This window comes from Mustela nivalis (genome assembly GCF_964662115.1).
Source record: "Mustela nivalis genome assembly, chromosome: 4".
Taxonomy (NCBI): domain Eukaryota; kingdom Metazoa; phylum Chordata; class Mammalia; order Carnivora; family Mustelidae; genus Mustela; species Mustela nivalis.
In genome coordinates, this window is record NC_139023.1 from 6,400,018 (window position 1) to 6,420,790 (window position 20,773).

Below are 20,773 nucleotides of genomic sequence, written 5' to 3' on the forward strand. Positions count from 1 at the left end.
GAACTACTTACTTATATCTAACATACGGTCAAATATAAAGGCATTTTTAAAATATGTCCAATGTAAATATTAAAATGTGTATTCCAATCCCTACAGGCTGCGATTCTACTCTAGGTAAATGTGAAGCTGTCATGTATATGTATGAGTAGTTAAAGGTACATAAATTCTATGTACTCATATTTAGCACTTATCAAAAGGTAGTTGCACATGTATGTGTTTATATAACTCATAGATATGTGCTGAATTAATAAATGAAGATCTTCAATGACCCTGGTCCAGAAAAAAACAAGAGTCATCAAGAGAAATTAGTCTTGCTCATATATTCTCTAAGAAATTGCCATCACAGTTTGTCCTCTAAGCCAATCCGTAAGTTTTATTCTTGACATAGTAAATCCGGAAACCTGTTGACGTAAGAAGGGGTATTTAGCATTTATGTAGCTATGAAGGATTTCTTATTACTGGCTGATGAAATAGTATTTTAGTGATCATACTAAGTATCAACATGTTCTCGTTATTTTAATATCTCCGTATCTAAATTGTGAATTTGTGTGGCTCAGCTGAAGTACAAACTGGAGTCTGCGTCATCTGAGATCGTACCCTCTTTGCCTACCTTGCATCTACAGGCCAAGGGCTGCAGGAATGCTACTGACAGTGACGGGCCTTCTGCCGTGTGGACATATGGACACGCTTAGTCACACAGACCAAACAGCTGCTGTGTCTCGGAGAGAAAAATGCTCCTATACCAGTCCTTTAAAACTGGTAGTCACCCATTTTACAGTCGAAGGAAGTGAGGATGGAAACACATACTATGTATATAAGTATTTTAAGTTAATGTATTTAATTTAAAATAATTTTAAGTTAATATATTTATATACATATATGGAGGTTCATTCATCCTTTCCAAATTGACTAATAATGACAATAATGGAAAAACTTGTTGCTACCAGTCGTTGTTTTATGTTCAATGCTTTTTGTTATTGAAACACTGGTAGTCTTAAAATAGCTCTTCTACATATAGTACAGGTCATTTGTGAGGGCTGTACAGAATGTTATTTATGCCGCATCAAGCTTCCTTAAATACTGAATGACAGAACACATATTCATAGAAAATAAATCTTGAATAGTGTGAAAAAGATTACAGACAATGCCCATATCTGACGGCATCAAATACTGCATTTTGGCTCATTTCCCGGGCTAAATTAAATTCTACATAGACCTTAAATCTAGAAAACTGCAAAACATAATAAGGTTTTATTTTTGTCCTCAAAATAATACCATTTGTTCCCCCAAAACTGTGCTTATTTTATATTCCCCACTAACATAGTCAGATTGATTTGTGCTTTCCTTTTAGATAGAAGAGCTTGAAAAGCAGTTAGTCCTTGCCAACTCAGAACTAACCGAGGCACGGACGGAACGTGACCAGTTCAGTCAGGAATCTGGAAATTTGGATGATCAGCTTCAAAAGCTGTTGGTAAGGCTGTGCTCTAACTATTAATTCTGGGGGCGCCTGGGGGGCTCAGTTGCTTAAGCAACTGCCTTTGGCTCAGGTCATGATCCTGGAGTCCTGGGATCAAGTCCCGCCTCGGGCTCCCTGCTCAGCGGGGAGTCTGCTTCTCCCTCTGACTCTCTCCTCTCTCATGCTCTCTCTAGCACTTTTATTTTCTCTCAAATAAATAAATAAATAAATAAATACAAGTCTTTTAAAATAAGTAAATAAATATTAATTCTGGGAAGTTTCTCACCAAAGTATTTCACAAAAATCATTTTCTTTATAAAGTTACAAATTCTACACAATATTTGTGCATACATAAACAACAAACTATCTTGACAATATTCAAGTTTTGCATATAAGTACTATTCTAAATGTTACTTATTTTTTTCCTTAAGCAGTTACGGCTTGTAAGTTAGGTGAAGCTAGTCTTCAACCGGCCCATCTTTCAATTAGATGAATGTATTGGACTAAATTGAGGTAGTATCGGGTGTTTAGTTTAGAGCCAAATAACATTCAAAACACAGACAGTTTGAAAGGAAGTTTAGGTAAAAAAAAGAATCTTTTTTAAGGAAATAAGATTGCAGTAATAGTGAAGCAACCTGTGCCCTGTTAGAGGTTCTAGAGGCTGGGAAATTTGGGGAAGGGTGTGTCTGGCGCCTGCCTGCTGTTAGCAGTGCCGGAGAGGACCCTCCTCCCCTCCCAGGCTCTGCGTAGGGCCGAGCGCCCTCTGCACAGGGACCTGTCTGTCCGCAGTGGCAGCGGTTGGAGGGCCACGCGCTAAGACAGGGCTGGCAACTGGGTGACAAGTCCCAAACCTGGGGATAAGCCTGGATAACCCCCCACTGCGAGTCTCCTCAGGCCCTCAGTTCTAATGCGAAAATCTTGCAGATTGTCTGAAAGACCCAGAAACCCCTCCTCGCCCTTCCAGCCTTACTGCGGCTTCCCCTTCCCCAAGCCGGTCCTTACACCAGGGCAGGGCGGCGTCTCCCGACCGGGTTTCCCACTTCCAGTCTCTCCCCGCTTCGGTCTGGCCCGTAAAGGGCTGCCCTGCTCACCTCTCGTGAAACATCCCTCTGGTCATGTCAGCCTCATTCAAAAATGACGTTCCCCATAGAAGCCAGACTCCCTACCTTTTGGGACCGTCCTCGACGCAGCTCCCGGTCACCGGTCCAGCCCTTTCTCTCTGCACGTGCCCCGGGCACCCGCCAAACCACCCAAGTCCCTTTCCAGGCCCTTCCTCCCGCTCTCGGCACCTCCCAGCAATTGGTGAGGCCCAACTCGAATGCCTTCGCCAAGCATTTTGATCTCCTTTGTGATTTCTCTCTGCTGTAGCTTAACTCTGGGTCTTCGGTGAAAAACCACTGTTTTTTCTTTGTGTCCTTTTTTTTTTTTCTTTTGTTCTTTGTGTCCGTGTCTTACCTTTCCCTTTGGGTCCTAAGTCCTTTGAAGAGCAGTGTGTCTGTGTTTCTCCTACTCTGTTTAGTTTTTGCTAACAGTCAACTCTGTGCACCTTTTTCCGCTACTGAAGAGGGAGGTAATTCTGTTCACAGCCCACAGTGCTCCACTCCCAGGACCAGACGCTGGCCTGTCATTTCTGAAGCAGTCGGCCACATCACTATTGCTGTTCTTGCAAGCTTTTCAGCGTTTCTTTATTACAGGAGCATGCTCAATGGGAGGCGTAATGCCTCTGCTAGAAAATCCAAAATTCAAAAACAGGATGACTTTAAAAATCTATTGTGTCTTAATATTATTCTGTATTGTGCGGGGTCTAGTCCACTGAGATTTACTTGTAATGCAAGAAGTTATAAGTAAGCAAAATGCTAACTTCTCTATCTAGTAAATAATTGTTCTTAAGCCATTAAAAAATAAGATTCCAAAATCAAAGTCTTTTCAAATCCCCTAGAACCTCCAAAAATGATAGAAGGAAAATAAGAGTTTTACTCTATTGCATACAAGTTGGGGGACATACCTCACTTCTTGTAGGCTGACCTGCATAAGAGAGAGAAGGAGCTGAGTCTGGAGAAGGAGCAGAACAAGCGTCTGTGGGACCGGGACACGGGCAACAGCATCACCATCGACCACTTGCGGCGGGAGCTGGACGACAGGAACATGGAGGTGCAGCGCCTGGAAGCCCTCCTCAAGTCCATGAAGAGCGAGTGTCAGGGCCAGATGGAGCGGCAGGTCAGACGGGACACGGGGCGGCTTCCCCAGGAGTCTCCTCGCCGGGAAGAATGGACTTTAGGTTTACCGGTCGAGCTTTTTTTTAAATAACATGAATGGACCTAGAAATAGAGCTAGGATTCTTTGAGCAAGTAATGAAAACCTGTTATTTCTATATTTTTGACCACTGATTAAATAAAGTGTAAAGCTTCATCTCATTTTTGTTCATGGTTGACTAATGAGATTGTCTTCCGGTTGCTAGAAATCGGTAACCTAATGGCTGCTTATTTCAGAAAAGCATCACGCCACTGGGGGGTGGGGTCTGAGGAGCAGCAGGATCAAAGGTTTCTAGCAGATGGTTTTGTTTTGTTTTTTTATTTTTTGGTTTTGGTTTTCCCCCAGGCTGATTGAGACCGAGAGCACAAGGTGGATGCAGTCCATTTCAGTGCACTAGTGGCAAAATGTGGAATGCTTTATTAACTGCCCTGAACCTTCAGGACTGAAAGGACACGGTTCTAATGCCACGTATTGCCACAGAGACATAAAAGCATTCCACAAAAGAGTAACCTTCCTAAAATGTGAACGCAAACCAAAGGGGCCAGTGTTGGCTTAGAATCCTGGCAAAGCGCTTTCCTACTCTTCGGCCCAACCTGGGCACAAAGAATGGTGAAAGGAGCCACTGGGAGTTGGATTCTTACCCTTTTCTGGACAAGGACCTGAGAATGTGAGCCTGTGTTGGATGAAAGCCATTATTCACTTTTCTCTCAGAGGTAGAATTAAGGGGCAAGGTGGAGGAGAGTGGTGAGGGAGAGCGGCAGCCTCAGCCCTGCCACCTCTCCCCCATCCTAATTGAAACTGCTCCAGAAAACACGTCCAAGGAAACTTCCCAAGCTCCCACACAAGAATGCCATTCTAGAGCAGCATTATTACTTAATGACTCTCTCCACCTCGGTCTAATTAACTTAAGTTGGTCTGTGGTCTGCACAGAGCCGTGACAGCAGAACGATTTGAGTTAGTCTAAGTCGCTATTATCGGATTCGTGATTCATGTTTGTGAGCTAACTTGTTTTAAACTCATCTATCTGCCCAAATACATGAAAATTTCTTTCTCTCCCACAATCAGATGGCAGCGATTCAGGGCAAGAATGAAAGTCTAGAGAAGGTGTCCTCCTTGACTGCTCAGCTTGAATCCACCAAAGAGATGCTCCGCAAAGTGGTAGAAGAGTTGACGGCCAAGAAGATGACCCTGGAGAGCTCCGAGAGGACTGTATCGGACCTGACCGCTTCCCTGCAGGAGAAGGAGAGAGCCATCGAGGCCACCAATTCAGAGATCACGAAGCTGCGGTCCCGGGTGGACCTGAAATTGCAGGAGCTGCAGCACCTGAAAACCGAGGGCGACCACCTCAGGAACGTGCAGACCGAGTGTGAGGCCCTCCGGCTCCAGATGGCAGAGAAGGACAAGGTGATCGAGATTTTGCGCCAGCAGATTGAGAACATGACCCAGCTGGTTGGCCAGCACGGGCGGACGGCGGGCGCCATGCAAGTGGAAAAGGCTCAGCTGGAGAAGGAGATCAGTGACAGGAGGCTGGAGCTCCAGGAGTTCAAGGTCTGTAGAGGGTTGGGGCGGTTTAGCTTCTGAAATGTCTTTACCCTCAAGAGGAAGTTGACTTAAGTCACTGAAGAGGGGCTCCGTGAGGACGGCCTGTGGACCCTCTGAGATGGTTTGAAGGTATTGGTGCCATCTGTGTGTTTTTGTGAGAAAGGATCCATCCCTTTATTTGATTCTGAAAGGAGTGGGTGGCCCTGAAATGGTTCGGGACTGCCAGCACGAAAGAAGAAAACGTCAGAAAATCCAGTTTCCTCATGAAGCCATTTCTGATCCCATAGTCTGAAGCAGTTCTTCCCTCCCAGGCAGACCTCGCACTGAAACCTATCCCTCACCACTCACCGACTACACTGCTTCCAATCTTGGCTTCTGTATCTGTGAAACAAAAGAACAGTTAACATAGTTCATCGTATTTGTTTCAGGTATACAAGATAGCAGTTCAGCTCTTCCGTACAACACTGACTTGGACTTGGGCACGTAGCGTAGAGAAGACACCCATCTCCACCAGGTGTTGACAGGGTTGTGGAGAAAAAGAACACGCAGGGTGCCTGGGTGGCTCACTCAGTTAAGCATCCAACTGTAGATTTCTGCTCCGGTCTTGATCTCAGGGTCGTGAGTTCAGGCCCCACATTGGGCTCTACTCCTGCACGTTGGTGGGAATGTAACACACCTACCTTCACTCTTACCACTGTTTATGTTTCACACAGCAGCCCAAATTAGATTTTAAAATGTGACATTTTATCACTCCCATGTTGAAAACTCTCCAATGGCTTGTCTCACTCAGGATGAACTTTCACATCCTTACATTGTCCTGTCCATGGCTCCCTCTCTGACTTTATATCTGACTACTTCCTCCTCATGCTCGTCCACTCCAATGTAGAGCAGGAGAAATCCTTCTCCATCTGTCTTTCTAAATTCTCAGTAACCAAGACACATCAACAAGAGAAGAACAAAGAAGTTTATTAATAAATGTATCTCATAGGGCATGCGTGGGTGACTCAGTTGGTTAAGTGTCTGCCTTTGGCTCAGGTCATGATTCAGAGTCCTGGGATTGAGTCCTCTCTGGCCCCTTGCTCGTGGCGGGGGCGGGGGGGGGGTCTGCTGCTCCCTCCTCTCTTCCATCTGCCCCTCCCCCTGCTCATATGCGCGCTCTCTCTCACAAATAAATAAATAAAATCTTTCTCTCAAATACGTAAAATCTTTTTTTTTTTCAAAGATTTTATTTATTTATTTGACAGAGAGAAATCACAAGTAGGACAAGTAGGCAGAGAGGCAGGCAGAGAGAGATGAAGGGAAGCAGGCTCCCCACTGAGCAGAGAGCCCAATGTGGGACTCGACCCCAGGACCCTGAGATCATGACCTGAGCTGAAGGCAGCGGCTTTAACCCACTGAGCCACCCAGGTGCCCCAAATAAGTAAAATATTAAAACCAGTCAATGACGCTCATATATACAAGTGAGAAACCCAGGAAAATTAGTAACTCAGAGAGGTGGCTTAGAATTCAGGCTTAAATACCATCTTTAGCCGAAGAAGGGTGTGGGAGAGAAGCCATGGGAAGGTGACTAGGAAAACTGTGGATAAAGGAAGGAGGTTTGGTTTGTAGATTGAAGGCATGCTTTCCCCATTGATAAGATTCTCTTATAATTTAGTCATCCTTCCTTTCCCGAGAGACATCCTTATAAATGGAGACTTCCTTTACAAGTCTGAGTATCCCTTAAAGTGCACCCTCTGTCTTCAGACCTTCCCCTGTGCCTACTATTTCTCAAAATAATCAGCTCAAAATAATTCTTATGCCAAAGAGGCATGTTTGGGATAGCACATTCTGGTTTCTGCCAGCCATTCTCATGGCCTTGCTGTTCCCTGAACACACTACCTGTGCCTAGAGCTGTCCCTGATCCTGTCACATAACTTGCTTCTTTACCTCCCTCTGTGAGGTTTCTGCCCAGCAGAGAGGGTCAGGGTCCCCAAGACTACCCCCAGGTTCAGCCATTTGTTGGGACGACTCACAGGACTCAGCATGTAGTTGTGCTCCTGGGTAGAGTTTATTACCGGGAAATAATAAAAAGCAAAGTCAGCAACGGGCAAAGATCCATGGAGGAAGTGAGGCACAGGCTTCCCGAAGTCCTGTCCTGCAGAGTCACGGAGGACGCGCTTCCCTCCCCCAGCAAGAGTCCGAGACTGCGTGTCACATGTTGCCGACCAGGGCAGCTCATTGGAGACCCAGTCCCCAGGGTTTTCATGCAGAGGACTGCTCACACCAACACGCAGGGCCTGGCAAGTATTCCGGGCTTCCAGAAGGAGAGCAGGTGCTCTGCATAAATCATTCTGTTTGCAGAACTGGTTTAGGCACAGAGAGCCCTTATCAGTTGGAGTGCTGGGAACCCTCCCAAGTCCAAGTTCCCAGACACCAGCGGAGGGCCAACCCTGTTGCAGGCTCTAATAAGAATAACAGTTGGGCTCTTGTCAACATACCATGTACCCCTTACGTGCAGAGCCCTCCGGCGTTCGTCCTGGTTCCCCACCTTCTTTGGCTCCTTGTTTCGGTCGCTCATTAGTACCTATTAAATGGTGGTGGTTGTCTGTCTCCTCTCCCTGGAATGTGAGCTCCCTGGGGACAGTGGCCTTCCTGCTGCTCAAGACTGGGATGCAGTAAGTTTAGTGAGGCATCTAGGACTCAGAGCTCAGCAAGGCGCTCGCCTGGGGCCTCACTTGCCTTCCCTCAGGTGTCCCCTCCCTCCTCTGTCCCAACATGTAAAGTAGTGCCTGGCACAGAGTAGGTGCCCGGTATATTCCTCTTCGGAATGAAAAAAAAAAAAAAAAAAGGAATAGAAATAATGAAGAGTTATTGCAAACGATATTGGAAATGAGCTGCTAGGGTTAAAAGAAAGGTAAAGTGTTCCTTTTGCTTGCCCATTTACTGTTGAGGTTTTATAATAAAATAAAAACTCAATAATCTAGGAAATAGCGAAAAGCTATTAAATACAGAGAGCACACCAATACAGTGTCCACCAGAAGTACTTGTACATCTACATTTTTTTACTTCTTACTCTGTTCTCTGTATTTATCCCTACGTTTAGATTTTAAAAGATAAAAAAGATGCGAAGATACGGGAGCTGGAGGCCCGCGTGAGTGACCTGGAGCTGGAAAAGGTGAAGCTGGTGAATGCGGGCTCCGAGCGGCTCCGAGCGGTGAAGGACATCAAACAGGAGAGAGATCAGTTATTAAATGAGGTGAAAACCGGGAGGAGCGAGTTGAACAGCCTCACAGGTAGGTTCCTTCGGTTCCCGTTCTGCTGACAACCAGAGCAGCGTGGCCGGGGAAGTCCAGCCTGGACGCTGGGACTGTTGTGAAGCGTGGCCGCAGCGTGGCCGCAGCACGGCCGCAGCACGGCCGCAACAGGGCTGCAACATGGCCGCTCTTCCCACATCCTGGACGGGGAGCCATGCTGTCCCGAAATCCCGCTTCTGCTCACGGAGCCCCCACGTCTTGCTCTCATTAACTGTTCATTTGAGTCAGCTTCAGAGTCCATGAAATTTTTGACTGAGTTGGGTTTTCTTTTTAAGATTTATTTATTTATCTTAGAGAGAGAGTGCAAGTGTGTGTAGTGGGGGAGGGGCAGAGGGAGAGCAGCAGGCGCCCCACTGAGCGCAGAGCCCATCAGGCGGCTCAGTCTCACAGCCCCAAGCTCGTGACCTCAGCTAAAACCGAGAGTCAGAGGCTTCACGGATGGAGCCACCCAGGTGCCCTTCTTTACAGAGTTTTCGAGAAAAGGGGAGGGAAGTGGAAACCATGAATCCTGTGAGTCAAATAGCTTGATGAGAGGTTTCATCATGAAGCAACATCGTAAACAGACGTGGAGCTTTCTTGAAAACTCAATCAAGATCTTAAATTTAAAAATAAAATATTTTTAGTTCACGAGTAATGTGCTACAGGTGTCATCTACCATACACACCCACACACACAGAGTCAAGGATGCCTGAGCATTTACTAGGCCAGACACTGCCACAGGCCCTGGGAGCGCAAGAGTGAGGGTCCCAGCTAGCTGCGAGCCAGAGCTCTAGAGAATGGGTCACCGGACGGCGGGTGAGGCCGGGGTGCTGGGTGCAGATGGAGGAGAGTCTGCTGTAGGACTCTCACCTCCTCTGCTAACGTGTGGGAAGAAAAGGGATTTGGCAGGTAAAAAAGAAAGGAGGTGGGAGCGCAGCCCCGCAGAGAGAACATCGTGGGCAAAAGCACGAGGCCTGAAATAACCATGTGACCTCAGAAGCACTTGAGTAAAGGTGCAGAGGAACCAGGGCTAAGAAATGATGCAGAAGAGACGGGCAGAGCCAGACAGTGCGGAGCCAGCAAGAGACATTAAGTAGGAGATTATTGTCATCAAATGTACGTTTTGAAAGGACAGTGTCTTGGCAGGTAAATAGAGAAAGGCAAGACTGTAGGGCCAGAGGCCGGCCAGTTAGAAGGGATCCAGCAGTGGCCCCAGCGAGCCATGAAAACTTGAACCAAGACAGTGGCAGTGAAAATGAGAGAAAGAATGAAGAGTATTTAGAGGAGTTGTGTGCGGCCTTCAGGCTTTAGGTCTGTGGTGTTGGGAGAACAGTGCACTGGTCACAGCAACCGAGAGAGAGAAAGCATTCGGAGGAGCAGGCTTGAGGGCCGTAGGGTGAGCTCCAGCCCGTCTGAGACAGCCGGTGTGGGTGGTGCTGGGACAGCCACATGGACACGTCTGGGTAGACAGATCGCAGCGAAGAGGCCTTGGCTCTCTCTGGCCCCTTTATGTGTGAATCGACCATATAGAAGTATATAAAAAGGTGAGTAGGTGTGGGGGGTGTGTTCTTGTGTAGAATGATGAGTTCGTGCCAAGTACTCTAATAATTACTGAGCTGAAAAGACAGAACACGTGGCAACCTCCGGGTACTTAGCATGTCTTAGAGACACCTCCTTACAGGTGGTGGCGAGATCTGTTGTAGGTGTGACCACCCAAGAAAGGTGTGTCTGGTGTGAGCCAGTTATGCCGGTTGGGAGAAAACGGTGACTCGTCAGGGGGTAAAGGAGGAGGATCCACTCAGGAAAGTGACTGTACATCTGATTTCTCTAACGAATGATGGTGTCGCTAAAGGAGTGTCTTTCAGCTCTACAGCTCTGTGATCATTAGTTACAAGTAAGGTACGGCTCATGCAGTGGCATAGACGAAAGTAACCATCGGTTATTATCGCACGCTACAGAGGACTACGATGTCTTAAAAAGGAATTTCCGAAACAAAACTGAGGAAATGGAAGCTACTACAAACAAACTGAAAATGCAGCTGAAGTCCGCACAGTCTGAACTTGAACAAACGAGAAATACGTTGAAGTCGATGGAAGGATCCGATGGTCATGGTAGGCTTTACTGGATTTTATTCCTGCTTCTAACTCCACTGGTCTAGACTCACTAAAGCACAGACCTGGACACGCCACGCGCCGCCTCTTCTGGGTCCCGCGCCCTGTGGGAGGCACAGCGAGGGCCACCCATGCCAGGTGTCAGAGAGCAGACATTCTGCTCAGGGCTTTTTAGGGAAAAGGCCCTGTGCTTCGTTTAATCCCTAAAGTATCGGAGTCTTTTCCTGTGGCTGTTTCAGTAATTTCTAACAGATCTCACCGTCTGTAAGTGCCAATTAATTACTCTTAAGGAACCGTTGCTAGAAATACAAGTTACTGATGATTTTCATTCATCCCCTTATTTTTCCCATGTTCATTATCAAGATAAACTCTAAGTCTGTGGCTGTCAGTTCCTGATTCTTTCTCTGTGGTAAAAATGGGATAAAGCCCTGGAATTGAACTGCCGGAATGAGTGGTCCCTGGTCACCACTTAACCCCATTGTTCCCTTTGTCTCCTGCTGCCCGTATTATTTCTGAGAGAGAAGGCTCTCTGTGGTCTTGTATCATTCATATCGATGTTGGTACAGCTGTATATATAAATGAGTATGAATATATATGAATAAACATTAATCTAGGGGCACCTGGGTGGCTCAGTGGGTTAAGCCTCTACATTTGACTCGGGTCATGATCTCAGGGCCTTGGGATTGAGCCACACATCGGGCTCTCTGCTCAGCGGGGACCCTGCTTCCTCCAATCTCTCTGCCTGTCTCTCTGCCTACTTGTGATCTCTGTCAAATAAATAAATAAAATCTTTGAAAAAAAAAAAGAATAAACATTAAGCTAAGTAAAGTCTATTTTTTTTTATTTCTCAATATTTTTTAATGTCAAAAGATTGATTTCTGTGCCCACTTCAGCAGCACATATACTAAAACTGGAACCATTCAGAGAAGATTACCGTGGCCCCTGTCCAGAGGCAGCACACAGATTCTCGAAGCATTCTGTATTTTGTGCCTCCCTTGCAGGTTCAGCTTTTCCTTTGCTGGTTAACACCAAGAAAATGCTGGGGTTTGAAGAGATCACTCAGGAGCCCATTTGGGGTCTGTTCCCTGCCCCCATCCCCACTCCCCCCACCCCCACTCCCCCACACCCCCCCACCACTACCAAAGAGAGTCCTTTCCTCAGTGCCCTCCAGGCATTTCAGCCACAGCCCTGACCACACTAAAGAGATTGAAGAAAAGTTTTGAAGGCCAACCATGACCGCTTAATGAGACCAGAGTTGTTCGCAGCGGTAGAAAGAGGTGAGCGGTGAGCAAATGGTGTCGGACTGTCGCTCCCTCGGGAAAGCCGTGTGCTCTGCCCCATCAGCCCTGTTTGGACAGCTCAGATAGAGGAACTGTGTCTGGTTAGCAAGAAGTCAGACCTTTTATCCTCTGAGAGTTTGTTTCTAAAGAATGATACAGTTTCTCTTTTCCCCCTCTACGCTCTATCTGGATCGGACCCAAAGCCACGGCATTTTCAAACCTCTTTCCTCAGCTGCCTGTAGAGAACAGCATGGGTCTCTGGCTCTGAAGTTCCAAGTGAGGATAGATCATGGATCTTTCCAGAGGCCTGCCGTGTCTGAACTGGTCATTGCCTCCTGCCTGCCTTGAACATTGTCATCCTATCCCTAGTTTTACTAAAATAATTCCATATATGCCCACGCTGCGAATGTGATGGTTGAAACAGCAGTGAGTTCCAAACACATGCGGTAACCACGGGAATGAAAATTGAATTGTTTGTGGTATCGCAGGACTTTTTAAAAACATCACTTAATAACAGATGCCTTACACAGTCCTGTGACATGTTTATAGGATAGCATATGAACAAGTAAGAGATGTCTGTATGGTATTTTGAATATGAACTTCTGAAAAATTATTTTAGTAAAAATACTATATATATTATTCATTATATGACTGTGTTTATGTATATGTTTTCTATATGGGTGAGTATGAATTTGGTCAATATTACAACCATGGGCGATACGGCAAGTTATTACGGTCATTGAAATTAATACCAATAGGAAGGAAATCACAAAACATCAGTTTCAGCTCCAAATCTCTGAGCAATTGCTGAAAACTGTCCAGGTGCCTTGGAGAATCGTGTCCCTGTGTCCCAATATTTAACCATCAATTTATAGTTGGCGCTCAAAATTTAGAAACCTTAAAAATGAAGGCGGTTTGCTTCCTTTTTTCCCCAGCTATGAAAGTGGCAATGGGGATGCAGAAGCAAATCACAGCAAAAAGAGGTCAAATAGACGCCCTGCAGAGCAAGATACAGTTTTTGGAAGAGGCAATGACTAACGCAAATAAGGTGAGTCCGTGTCCTCGGAGTGGAGGACGCCGGTGTGTCCCCCTCGAATACATGCCAGGCAGAAGACATGGCAGAGTGACAAAGTACACAGGAGACATAAGGTTCTTTCTGACCAAGAGAATGAGGGAAAAGCTCCAAAGGAACGTTTGAGTAGGACCTCGAAAGAGCTCGTGTTTTCAATGCAGAAAATGGGCAAAAGGACTTTCCTGGTAGAGACAGAATGATTTTATTTGATCTGTGCGTTCTGAAATAATGTGATGTGTATGTTCTTGAAATCACTGTGCTCTGCCGGACTGTGCGGTCCGAGCCCTGGGGACGCTGAGAACGGTGGGATTCAGAGGGCCCGACTAACAGATTTCATCAGTGACGTGCCAGAAAGAGGAATCGAATGAAAATGGTAGCACAGTTTTACACAAGTCACATGTTAAATGGTGAAGAAACACATAAACACTACAGTAAATATGGCCCTTTATCTTGAGAAAGACCTGAAGGTTGCTTGCGAAAGTGTACATCAGAGTTGTGGCTTATGAGGTATGATAAGGGGGTAAAGGGAGGGTTTCTTAACACCGAATGCGCATGGATGTGACTCCTAACAAGGTAAACTGAGGCGGCGGTAGATGGGTGTTTGAGGAGTGCGCATGTATGCGTTCTGTGTTTTCCTGCCCAGCTCTGTTTAGCTGGGCGTCATTTTTCATTGACTTAGTATTTCTCATAAATGAAACTCGCTTAGTAAGTGTGAAATTGGCGTTGTGCTCCGATGTTCCCTGATACATCAGTCACTTTGGAACAAATCACCAGTTTCAAAGGAATTTATATCAGGACTGACTGTAACAGGGGTAGGAAGTCAAGAGCATACGTGGAAGACAGGGGCAGCTCAAGTGATTGCTTTCCCCTTACCCAAAAGGACCTGGTGACATCCTTCTTCAGAGTGAGGCAGAACCATCCCGAGTATGTACAAAGGCACGTGTTTGTGCAGACCCCTCCGCATACAGACTGAGTTACTTCCTTTTTCAGGTTTTTTCCTATTTTTTTCTTCCCTCCTTTTCTCTTATCCTAAATTTTTTTTTCTCCTTCGATTATTTGCTCATTTGGGACCAAAAGCAATGCTTATTCTCATCCCCCATGGGAAATCTTAGGCACAAGGGGTCCCTGCCTGCGGTCATCACAGGTGCCCGCCTCCACCCAGAGGACAGGATTCATCAAAACCCACAGACATTCAAACAGAAGGGAGACAACTTGTCACATTTATCTTTCTTTCTAAAGCCTTTTCTGTCTAACTAATCAGAAAATAACAGTTGTTTCCATGCAAAAGGATTATTATAGCAACAGCACCATCTACCTTGTTTACATTATACATTTTCTCAAAGAAACAAATACAGACTCAAGCAGTTGAGGTTACTTGACTACTGTGCATTTCTTTTTGTCTCCCTAGTCCATGATTTTTTTTTAGAGGAATGTGTATGAATTTCAATGAGATTTTGTTGAATACCAAAGACTCTTCCAGAAGTAGATCAATAAGAACATTTGTATCACTGGACCTTGAGGGCAGGAACCGTGGGCCCCATCTTTTTGGGGTCTGCAGTAGGCATTTGTGAAATGAATATTCAACCTTGAAACAAAATAGAAGCCCCAAAGCTTTCAAATAAAGCCATCTTCTTTAAATCTCTTTTGTCATTTTGAACAAATTTCAGTAAAGTTGAATGTATGATTACTCAATCTCAATCCACCATCATGCTATCTCTTTTTATGCAACACAGTTATGACGTGTTTTGTAGGTTTTATCAAAGATTTAATAAGATTTATGAATATTTAAGAAGAAGTAATAATACCAGTAGGGATAAAAATATAAGAGTCCGTGGTAACAATTCCAACAGTTCCCAGCTCCAACTCCAAAGCAATTAAATGGCGTATGAGTTGAACTACAGTTCAGGCCTCTATGCAAGTTTCATATTTCCATCACATCAGGGCACCTAAATCAGCATATTATTTCTGATATTTTTTCCTCTCTCATTACAGGAAAAGCATTTTCTAAAAGAAGAGAAGAATAAATTAAGCCAGGAACTGAGTACTGTTGCAACAGAAAAAAACAAGATGGCGGGAGAACTGGAGGTCCTGAGATCCCAGGAACGACGCTTGAAAGAAAAGGTCGCGAATATGGAAGTTGCCCTTGATAAGGTAGTTATTAACTAAAGGTGTAATTATCAGCTACATAGCTATTAAGTAGACTAGCTCTGCATCAAAGTCCCGTGTTGATATGAACCAAATCTCTATTATACCACAGTCACCTAGCACAAGGAAAAACCATTACCTATGGAGAAGGCTCTTCTGTGCTTTAAAACATAGTTATAATGATAACATTTTGCCAAATTCTCTTTTTGGAGCTAACACAGTCACTAGGGGCACCAAGGTATAAGACAAGAGATGCTCCTGATGTCCTCAGTAGACTGAAGTAATAAGAATGTCTCCAGTCTAACTAACTGCCACAGAACGACTTGAACACTAGGTAGAATACAGTCTGTTAATGATATCAATAAAATGATAGTGTAATGCTGATATTTCATATTTGTTGGGGTCCAGAAAATTCAGGCAGTAAACACAGCTTAAAGAATGAGAAGAATTACCACGAAGTGTCAGAAGGTCAAAAAAAAAAAAAATGAGAAGAATTTATGACATTGTATTTGTAGTTACTATTCATCAGAGAGGAATAAATCTTTTTGTCACCCGAGAACTCTGAAAGGCTAAAAATATACCCAGACTAGTCCTTGATTCTTAAGAAATCAGAGCCTTGGTGGTAAAATGATCTGTGATCCCACCTGTGTCAACTTTGGTTTTAAAACCAAATTTTAAAAAATTGACTCAGTGAATTTCAGTTGTTATTTCTGTGTGTGTGTGTGTGTGTGTGTGTGTGTGTGTATTTTATATTGTTATTGTATGTCTGTGTCTCTCTCTATATATTTTATATTGTTAAAGCTCTTTGCTCATTTCATCCTGTTTTTTCATTCTCTTGAATGCCCTTCATGTACTAAATGTTGTATACATGCTGAGATACAGAGAATAAAGCCAGGGCCTCCAATTGTTCTGAGTTTATTGAATAAAATAAATAGATAAATGCAAGTTAGTGTGCTAAGAGTGGGGGAAGTTCTCTTTAAGAGCTAGCAAATCAGTTATTTATAGATTAATCAAACTGTGCAAAGAACAGAGGCTAAACCACCTGTGGTTCCTTGATCACAGGCATCTTTGCAGTTTGCAGAATGTCAAGATATCATACAGCGTCAGGAGCAAGAGTCTGTGCGCCTAAAACTTCAACACACTTTGGATGTAAAAGTGAGGTCTTTTTTTTTTCCCATCATAGTTTAAACAAAAATTAGTCCACTCTTTGATGTACTTATATATTTTCTTCATGTGCCTTAGAAACATTCAAGTGTACTTTCAACATTATCGGAAACTAACCATTATAAATTCTGTAGAAACATCTTTACGTTCTATACCTATCCTTTTCCTGTTACCAGTTTGGTAGCAAGTTAAAGCACCGTACTCTCTGTTACGTTTGTACTACGAGGGGTGAGCAACAGAGGTGCCTTGAGGACGCCTGAGGAAGAATCTTCCATATAGAAGGAGGTCGAGCAAGTGCAAAGCCCCAGCTGTCTTGTTTGGGGAAAAGCAAACATGATTTAATCTGCATGACAGAAGCGTGTTCTTTAAGAACGGTACATATACATCTGTGTTCCAAGTATATTTTAAAGCTGCAGACATACATGAAAGTCCTTTTTTAAAAGATATTTATTTATTTGACAGATCCCAAGTAGGCAGAGAGGCAGGCATGGGGGGGCGGAGAGCAGGCTCCCCGCTGAGCAGAGAGCCTGAAGCAGGGCTCGATCCCAGGACCCTGAGATCATGACCCGAGCTGAAGGCAGAGGCCTAACCTACTGAGCCACCCAGGTGCCCTACAGTAGAGTCTCAGTAACAGATGCTCGCGTGGGCTGAGCAGTTCGCCAGGCCTACCGTGGGGTCTTCGGCAAAACCGAGATGCCAGCCTAGCGACACCCCAAGGTGTCTTCCCGTCTCCAGGGCTTTTCACGATGCTGCGGGAAGGCACCTTCTTGAGCATCTGCTTCGTCTCGAAGAGTAACTTGGGCAGAAGCATCTGGCTTGATACTCTGCGTGATGACTCTGTAGACGTTCAGCGCCTGAGACAGATCATGTTTGCAAAATGCATCTGACCCCACGGTTCTGGGCGTCGGTCGGCACCTGCCTTTGCTCCCATCTGCTCCCATCTGTGTCGCTTTCCAGGAACTTCAGGGCCCCGGGTTCACCTCGAACACTTCGGTGAAGTCGCGCCTCCTGCAGCCACCCACGGCCACCCGCTCCCATTCGAACGTGCCATCGTCCCAGTCCACGGCCAGCTTCCTGTCTCACGTAAGCAGCGGGTCCCCTCATCCCTGACGCGCGTGCCCTCCTGCGCAAATAACTAAATCCAGAGGAATTTCACTGGAGAATACATCTAGAGTTAGGACACTTTCACTTGCTAGATTTCAATGAATGCCAACGCTAACTTCACCATCTGGTATTTCCCCTTGGGAAGACAGATGAGCTGTTCGGTGGGATTAATGTTAACAATAATTTTTTTTAAGTTTTCATTTTAATTCCAGTGGGTTAACACACTGTAGTACTCGTTTCGGGTGGACCGTATAGTGGTTCAGCGCTGCCCAGTGCTCGTCACAGGCGCGCTCCTAATCCCCATCACCTGCTCACCCACCCCCCAGCCCACACCTCCCTTCTGGTAACCATCAGGTGGTTCCCTAGGGTTCGGGGTTTGTTTTATTTGTCTGTCCCTCTCTCTCTTTTCCCCCATTGCTCGTTTGTTTTGTTTCTTACATTTCACAGATGCGTGAGATCGTATGGTATTTGTCTTTCTCTGACCGGTTTCCCTCAGCATGTATTTGTCTCTCTGACCGGTTTCCCTCAGCATCAGACTCTAACTCCATTTACATCGTTGTACATGGCAAGATTTTATTCTTTTTGTGGCTGAGGAACGTCCCATTGTGGGTATGCACACCACCTCTTCTTTATGCGTTCATCAGTCGATGGCCATCGGGCTGCTTCCATTGCTTGGCTGTCGTAAATCACGCTACCACAAACATAGAGGTGCGTGTATCCCTTCGAATTATCTCTTGTTGTCCTTAGGTAAATACCTACTAGTGCAATTGCTGGGTCATAAGGCAGTTCTGTTTTTAACTTCTTGAGGAACCTCCATACTCCATACTCTCTTCTACAGTGGCTGCACCACTTTGTGCTCCCACCAACACCACGCAACGCTTCTTCTCGCCAACACCTGCTGTTTCTTGTGTCATTGGTGGATTATAGCCATTCTGACTGGCGTGAGGTGATATCTCATTGTAGTTTTGATTTATATTTCCATGATGATGGGTGATGTTGGGCATCTTTTCGTGTGTCGGTTGGCCATTTGGATGTCTTTTTAGAGAAATGTCTGTTTGTGTCTTCTGCCTGTGTTTTCATTTGATTATTTGGGTTTTGGGTGTTGAGTTGTATAAGTTCTTTATATACGTTGGACACTAATCCTTTTATTAGATATGCCATTTGCAAATATCTTCTCCCATTCAGTAAATTGTCTGTCAGATTTGGTGATTGTTTCCTTCACTGTGCAGAAGACTTTTACTTTGATGTAGCCCCAGTAGTTTATTTTTGCTTTTGTTTCTCTTGCCTCATGAGACATAGCTAGAAAAAATTTGCTTCAGCCGATGTTAAATAAGTTACTGCCTGTGTTTTCTTCTAGGATTTTTATGGGTTCAGCTCTCACATTTAGGTGTTTAATCCATTTTGGGTTTATTTTTGTTTTTGGTATAAGAAAGTCATCCAGTTTCTTTCTTTTGCACATTGCTGTTCAGTTTTCTTAACATCACTGGGTGTAGAGACCATCTTTTTCCCATTGGATACTCTTCCCTGCTTTGCCAAAGATTAATTGACCAGATAGTTGTGGGATTATTTCTAGGTCCTCTATTCTGTTCCATTGATCTATGCGCCTGTTTTTGTGCCAGTACCATACTGTTTTGATCACAACAACTTTGTAATATAACACAAACGCCAGAATTATGATGCCTCCAGCTTTTCTTTTTCAAGATTGCTTTGGCTATTGGGGTCTTCTCGAGTCCTTTTTTTTTTTTTTTAAGATGTTATTTATGTATTAGATGGAGCGAGACACAAGTAGGCAGAGTAGCAGGCAAAGGGAGAGGGAGAAGCAGGCTCTCCGCTGAGCAGGGAACCCAATGCAGGACTCGATCCCAGGACCCTGGGATCATGACCTGAGCCAAAGGCAGCTGCTCAACAAACTGAGACACCCAGACACTTTTCTAGTTCTATACAAATTATAGGATTGTTTGTTCTAGTTCTGTGGAAAAAGTGCTTTTGGTATTTTGATAGGGATTGCATTAAATGTGAATATTACTTTGGGTAGTACAGACATTTTAACAGTATTTGTTCTTCCAATCATGAGCATGGAATTTTTTTCTATTTCTTTGTGTTGTCTTCAATTTCATCAGTATTTTACAGTTTTCAGAGCAAAAGGTCTTCACCTCATTGGTTAGGTTTATTCCTAGGCATCTTATTATTTTTTGTGCAACTATAAATGAGATTGTTTTCTTAATTTCATTTTCTGCTGCTTCATTATTGGTGTTCAGAAATGCAACTGACTTCTGAGCACTGATTTTGTATCCTGAAAATTTACTGAATTCATTTATCAGTTCTAGCAGCCTTTTGGTGGACTCTCAGGTTTTCTATATATAGTATCTCATCTGCAAACAGTCAAAATTGTACTTCTTTCTTACTGATCTCGAGGCCATTTATTTCTTTTTGTTGTCTGATTGCTGTGGCTAAGACTTCTAATACTACATTGAATAAAAGTGGTGAGAGTAGACATCCTTGTCCTATTCCTTACCATAGAAGAAAAGCACTCAGTTTTTTCCCATTAAGGATGATATTAATTCTGGATCTTTCATCTGGAGTCTTTATATGTTGAGGGGTTTTATCTTTATACTTTATTGAGGGTTTTTATCATGAATGCATATTGTACTTTGTCAAATGCTTTTCTTACATTTTTTGAAATGATTGATTCTCATCCTTTCTCTTACTGATGTGATGTATCATGTTTATTGATTTGCAAATGTTGAAGCACCCTTGCAACCCAGGAATAAATCCTACTTGATCATGGTGAATGATTTTTTTTTAATGTATTGTTGAATTTTGTTTGCTTGTAGTCTGCTGAGAATTTTTGCATCTGTGTTCCTCAGGGATATTGGCCTGTAGTTCTCTTTTTTAGTGAAGTCTTTATCTGGCTTTGTATCAGGTAATGCTGGCCTCATAGAATGAATTTGGAAGTTTTCCTTTTCTATTTTTGGAAGTAATTTGAGAAGAACAGATTAATTCTTCTTTAAATGTTTGGTAGAATTCACCTGTGAAGCATCTGGTCCTGGGCTTTTGTTTTGGGAGGTTTGTGATTACTGACTCAATTTCTTTGCTAGTTATCAGTTTGTTCAATTTTCTCTTTCTTCCTGTTTCAATTTTGATAGATTATATATTTCTGGGAATTTATCATTTCTTCTATATTGTCCAATTTGTTGGTATATAGTTTTTCATATTCTAATTGTTTGTATTTCAGTGATGTTGGTTGTTATTTCTCCTATCTCATTTGTGATTTTATTTATTTGAGTCCTTTCTCCTTTTTTCTTGATAAGTCTGGCTAGAGGTTTATCAGTTTTAATCATTTTTTCTTTCTGTTCTTCTTCAGAACCAGCTCC

At 44.1% G+C, this 20,773-nt stretch overlaps 1 protein-coding gene across 23 annotated transcripts in view; it reads left to right on the forward strand.

The window, feature by feature from the left end:
* Window positions 1-20,773, forward strand: part of CCDC158 (coiled-coil domain containing 158) — a 100,404-nt gene that overhangs the window by 42,039 nt on the left and 37,592 nt on the right. For 21 of the 23 annotated variants that reach the window (XM_082726979.1, XM_082726972.1, XM_082726962.1 and 18 more), the window contains 9 exons: window positions 1,352-1,471; window positions 3,476-3,673; window positions 4,775-5,257; window positions 8,334-8,523; window positions 10,482-10,634; window positions 12,850-12,962; window positions 14,979-15,137; window positions 16,194-16,286; window positions 17,253-17,378. In XM_082726979.1, coding sequence (XP_082583105.1) covers window positions 1,352-1,471; window positions 3,476-3,673; window positions 4,775-5,257; window positions 8,334-8,523; window positions 10,482-10,634; window positions 12,850-12,962; window positions 14,979-15,137; window positions 16,194-16,286; window positions 17,253-17,378 — 1,635 coding nt within the window. Of the gene's footprint in view, window positions 1-1,351; window positions 1,472-3,475; window positions 3,674-4,054; window positions 4,377-4,774; window positions 5,258-8,333; window positions 8,524-10,481; window positions 10,635-12,849; window positions 12,963-14,978; window positions 15,138-16,193; window positions 16,287-17,252; window positions 17,379-20,773 lie in introns of those variants that run through there. The other 2 variants (XR_014310699.1, XR_014310700.1) reach the window with 1 other exon arrangement.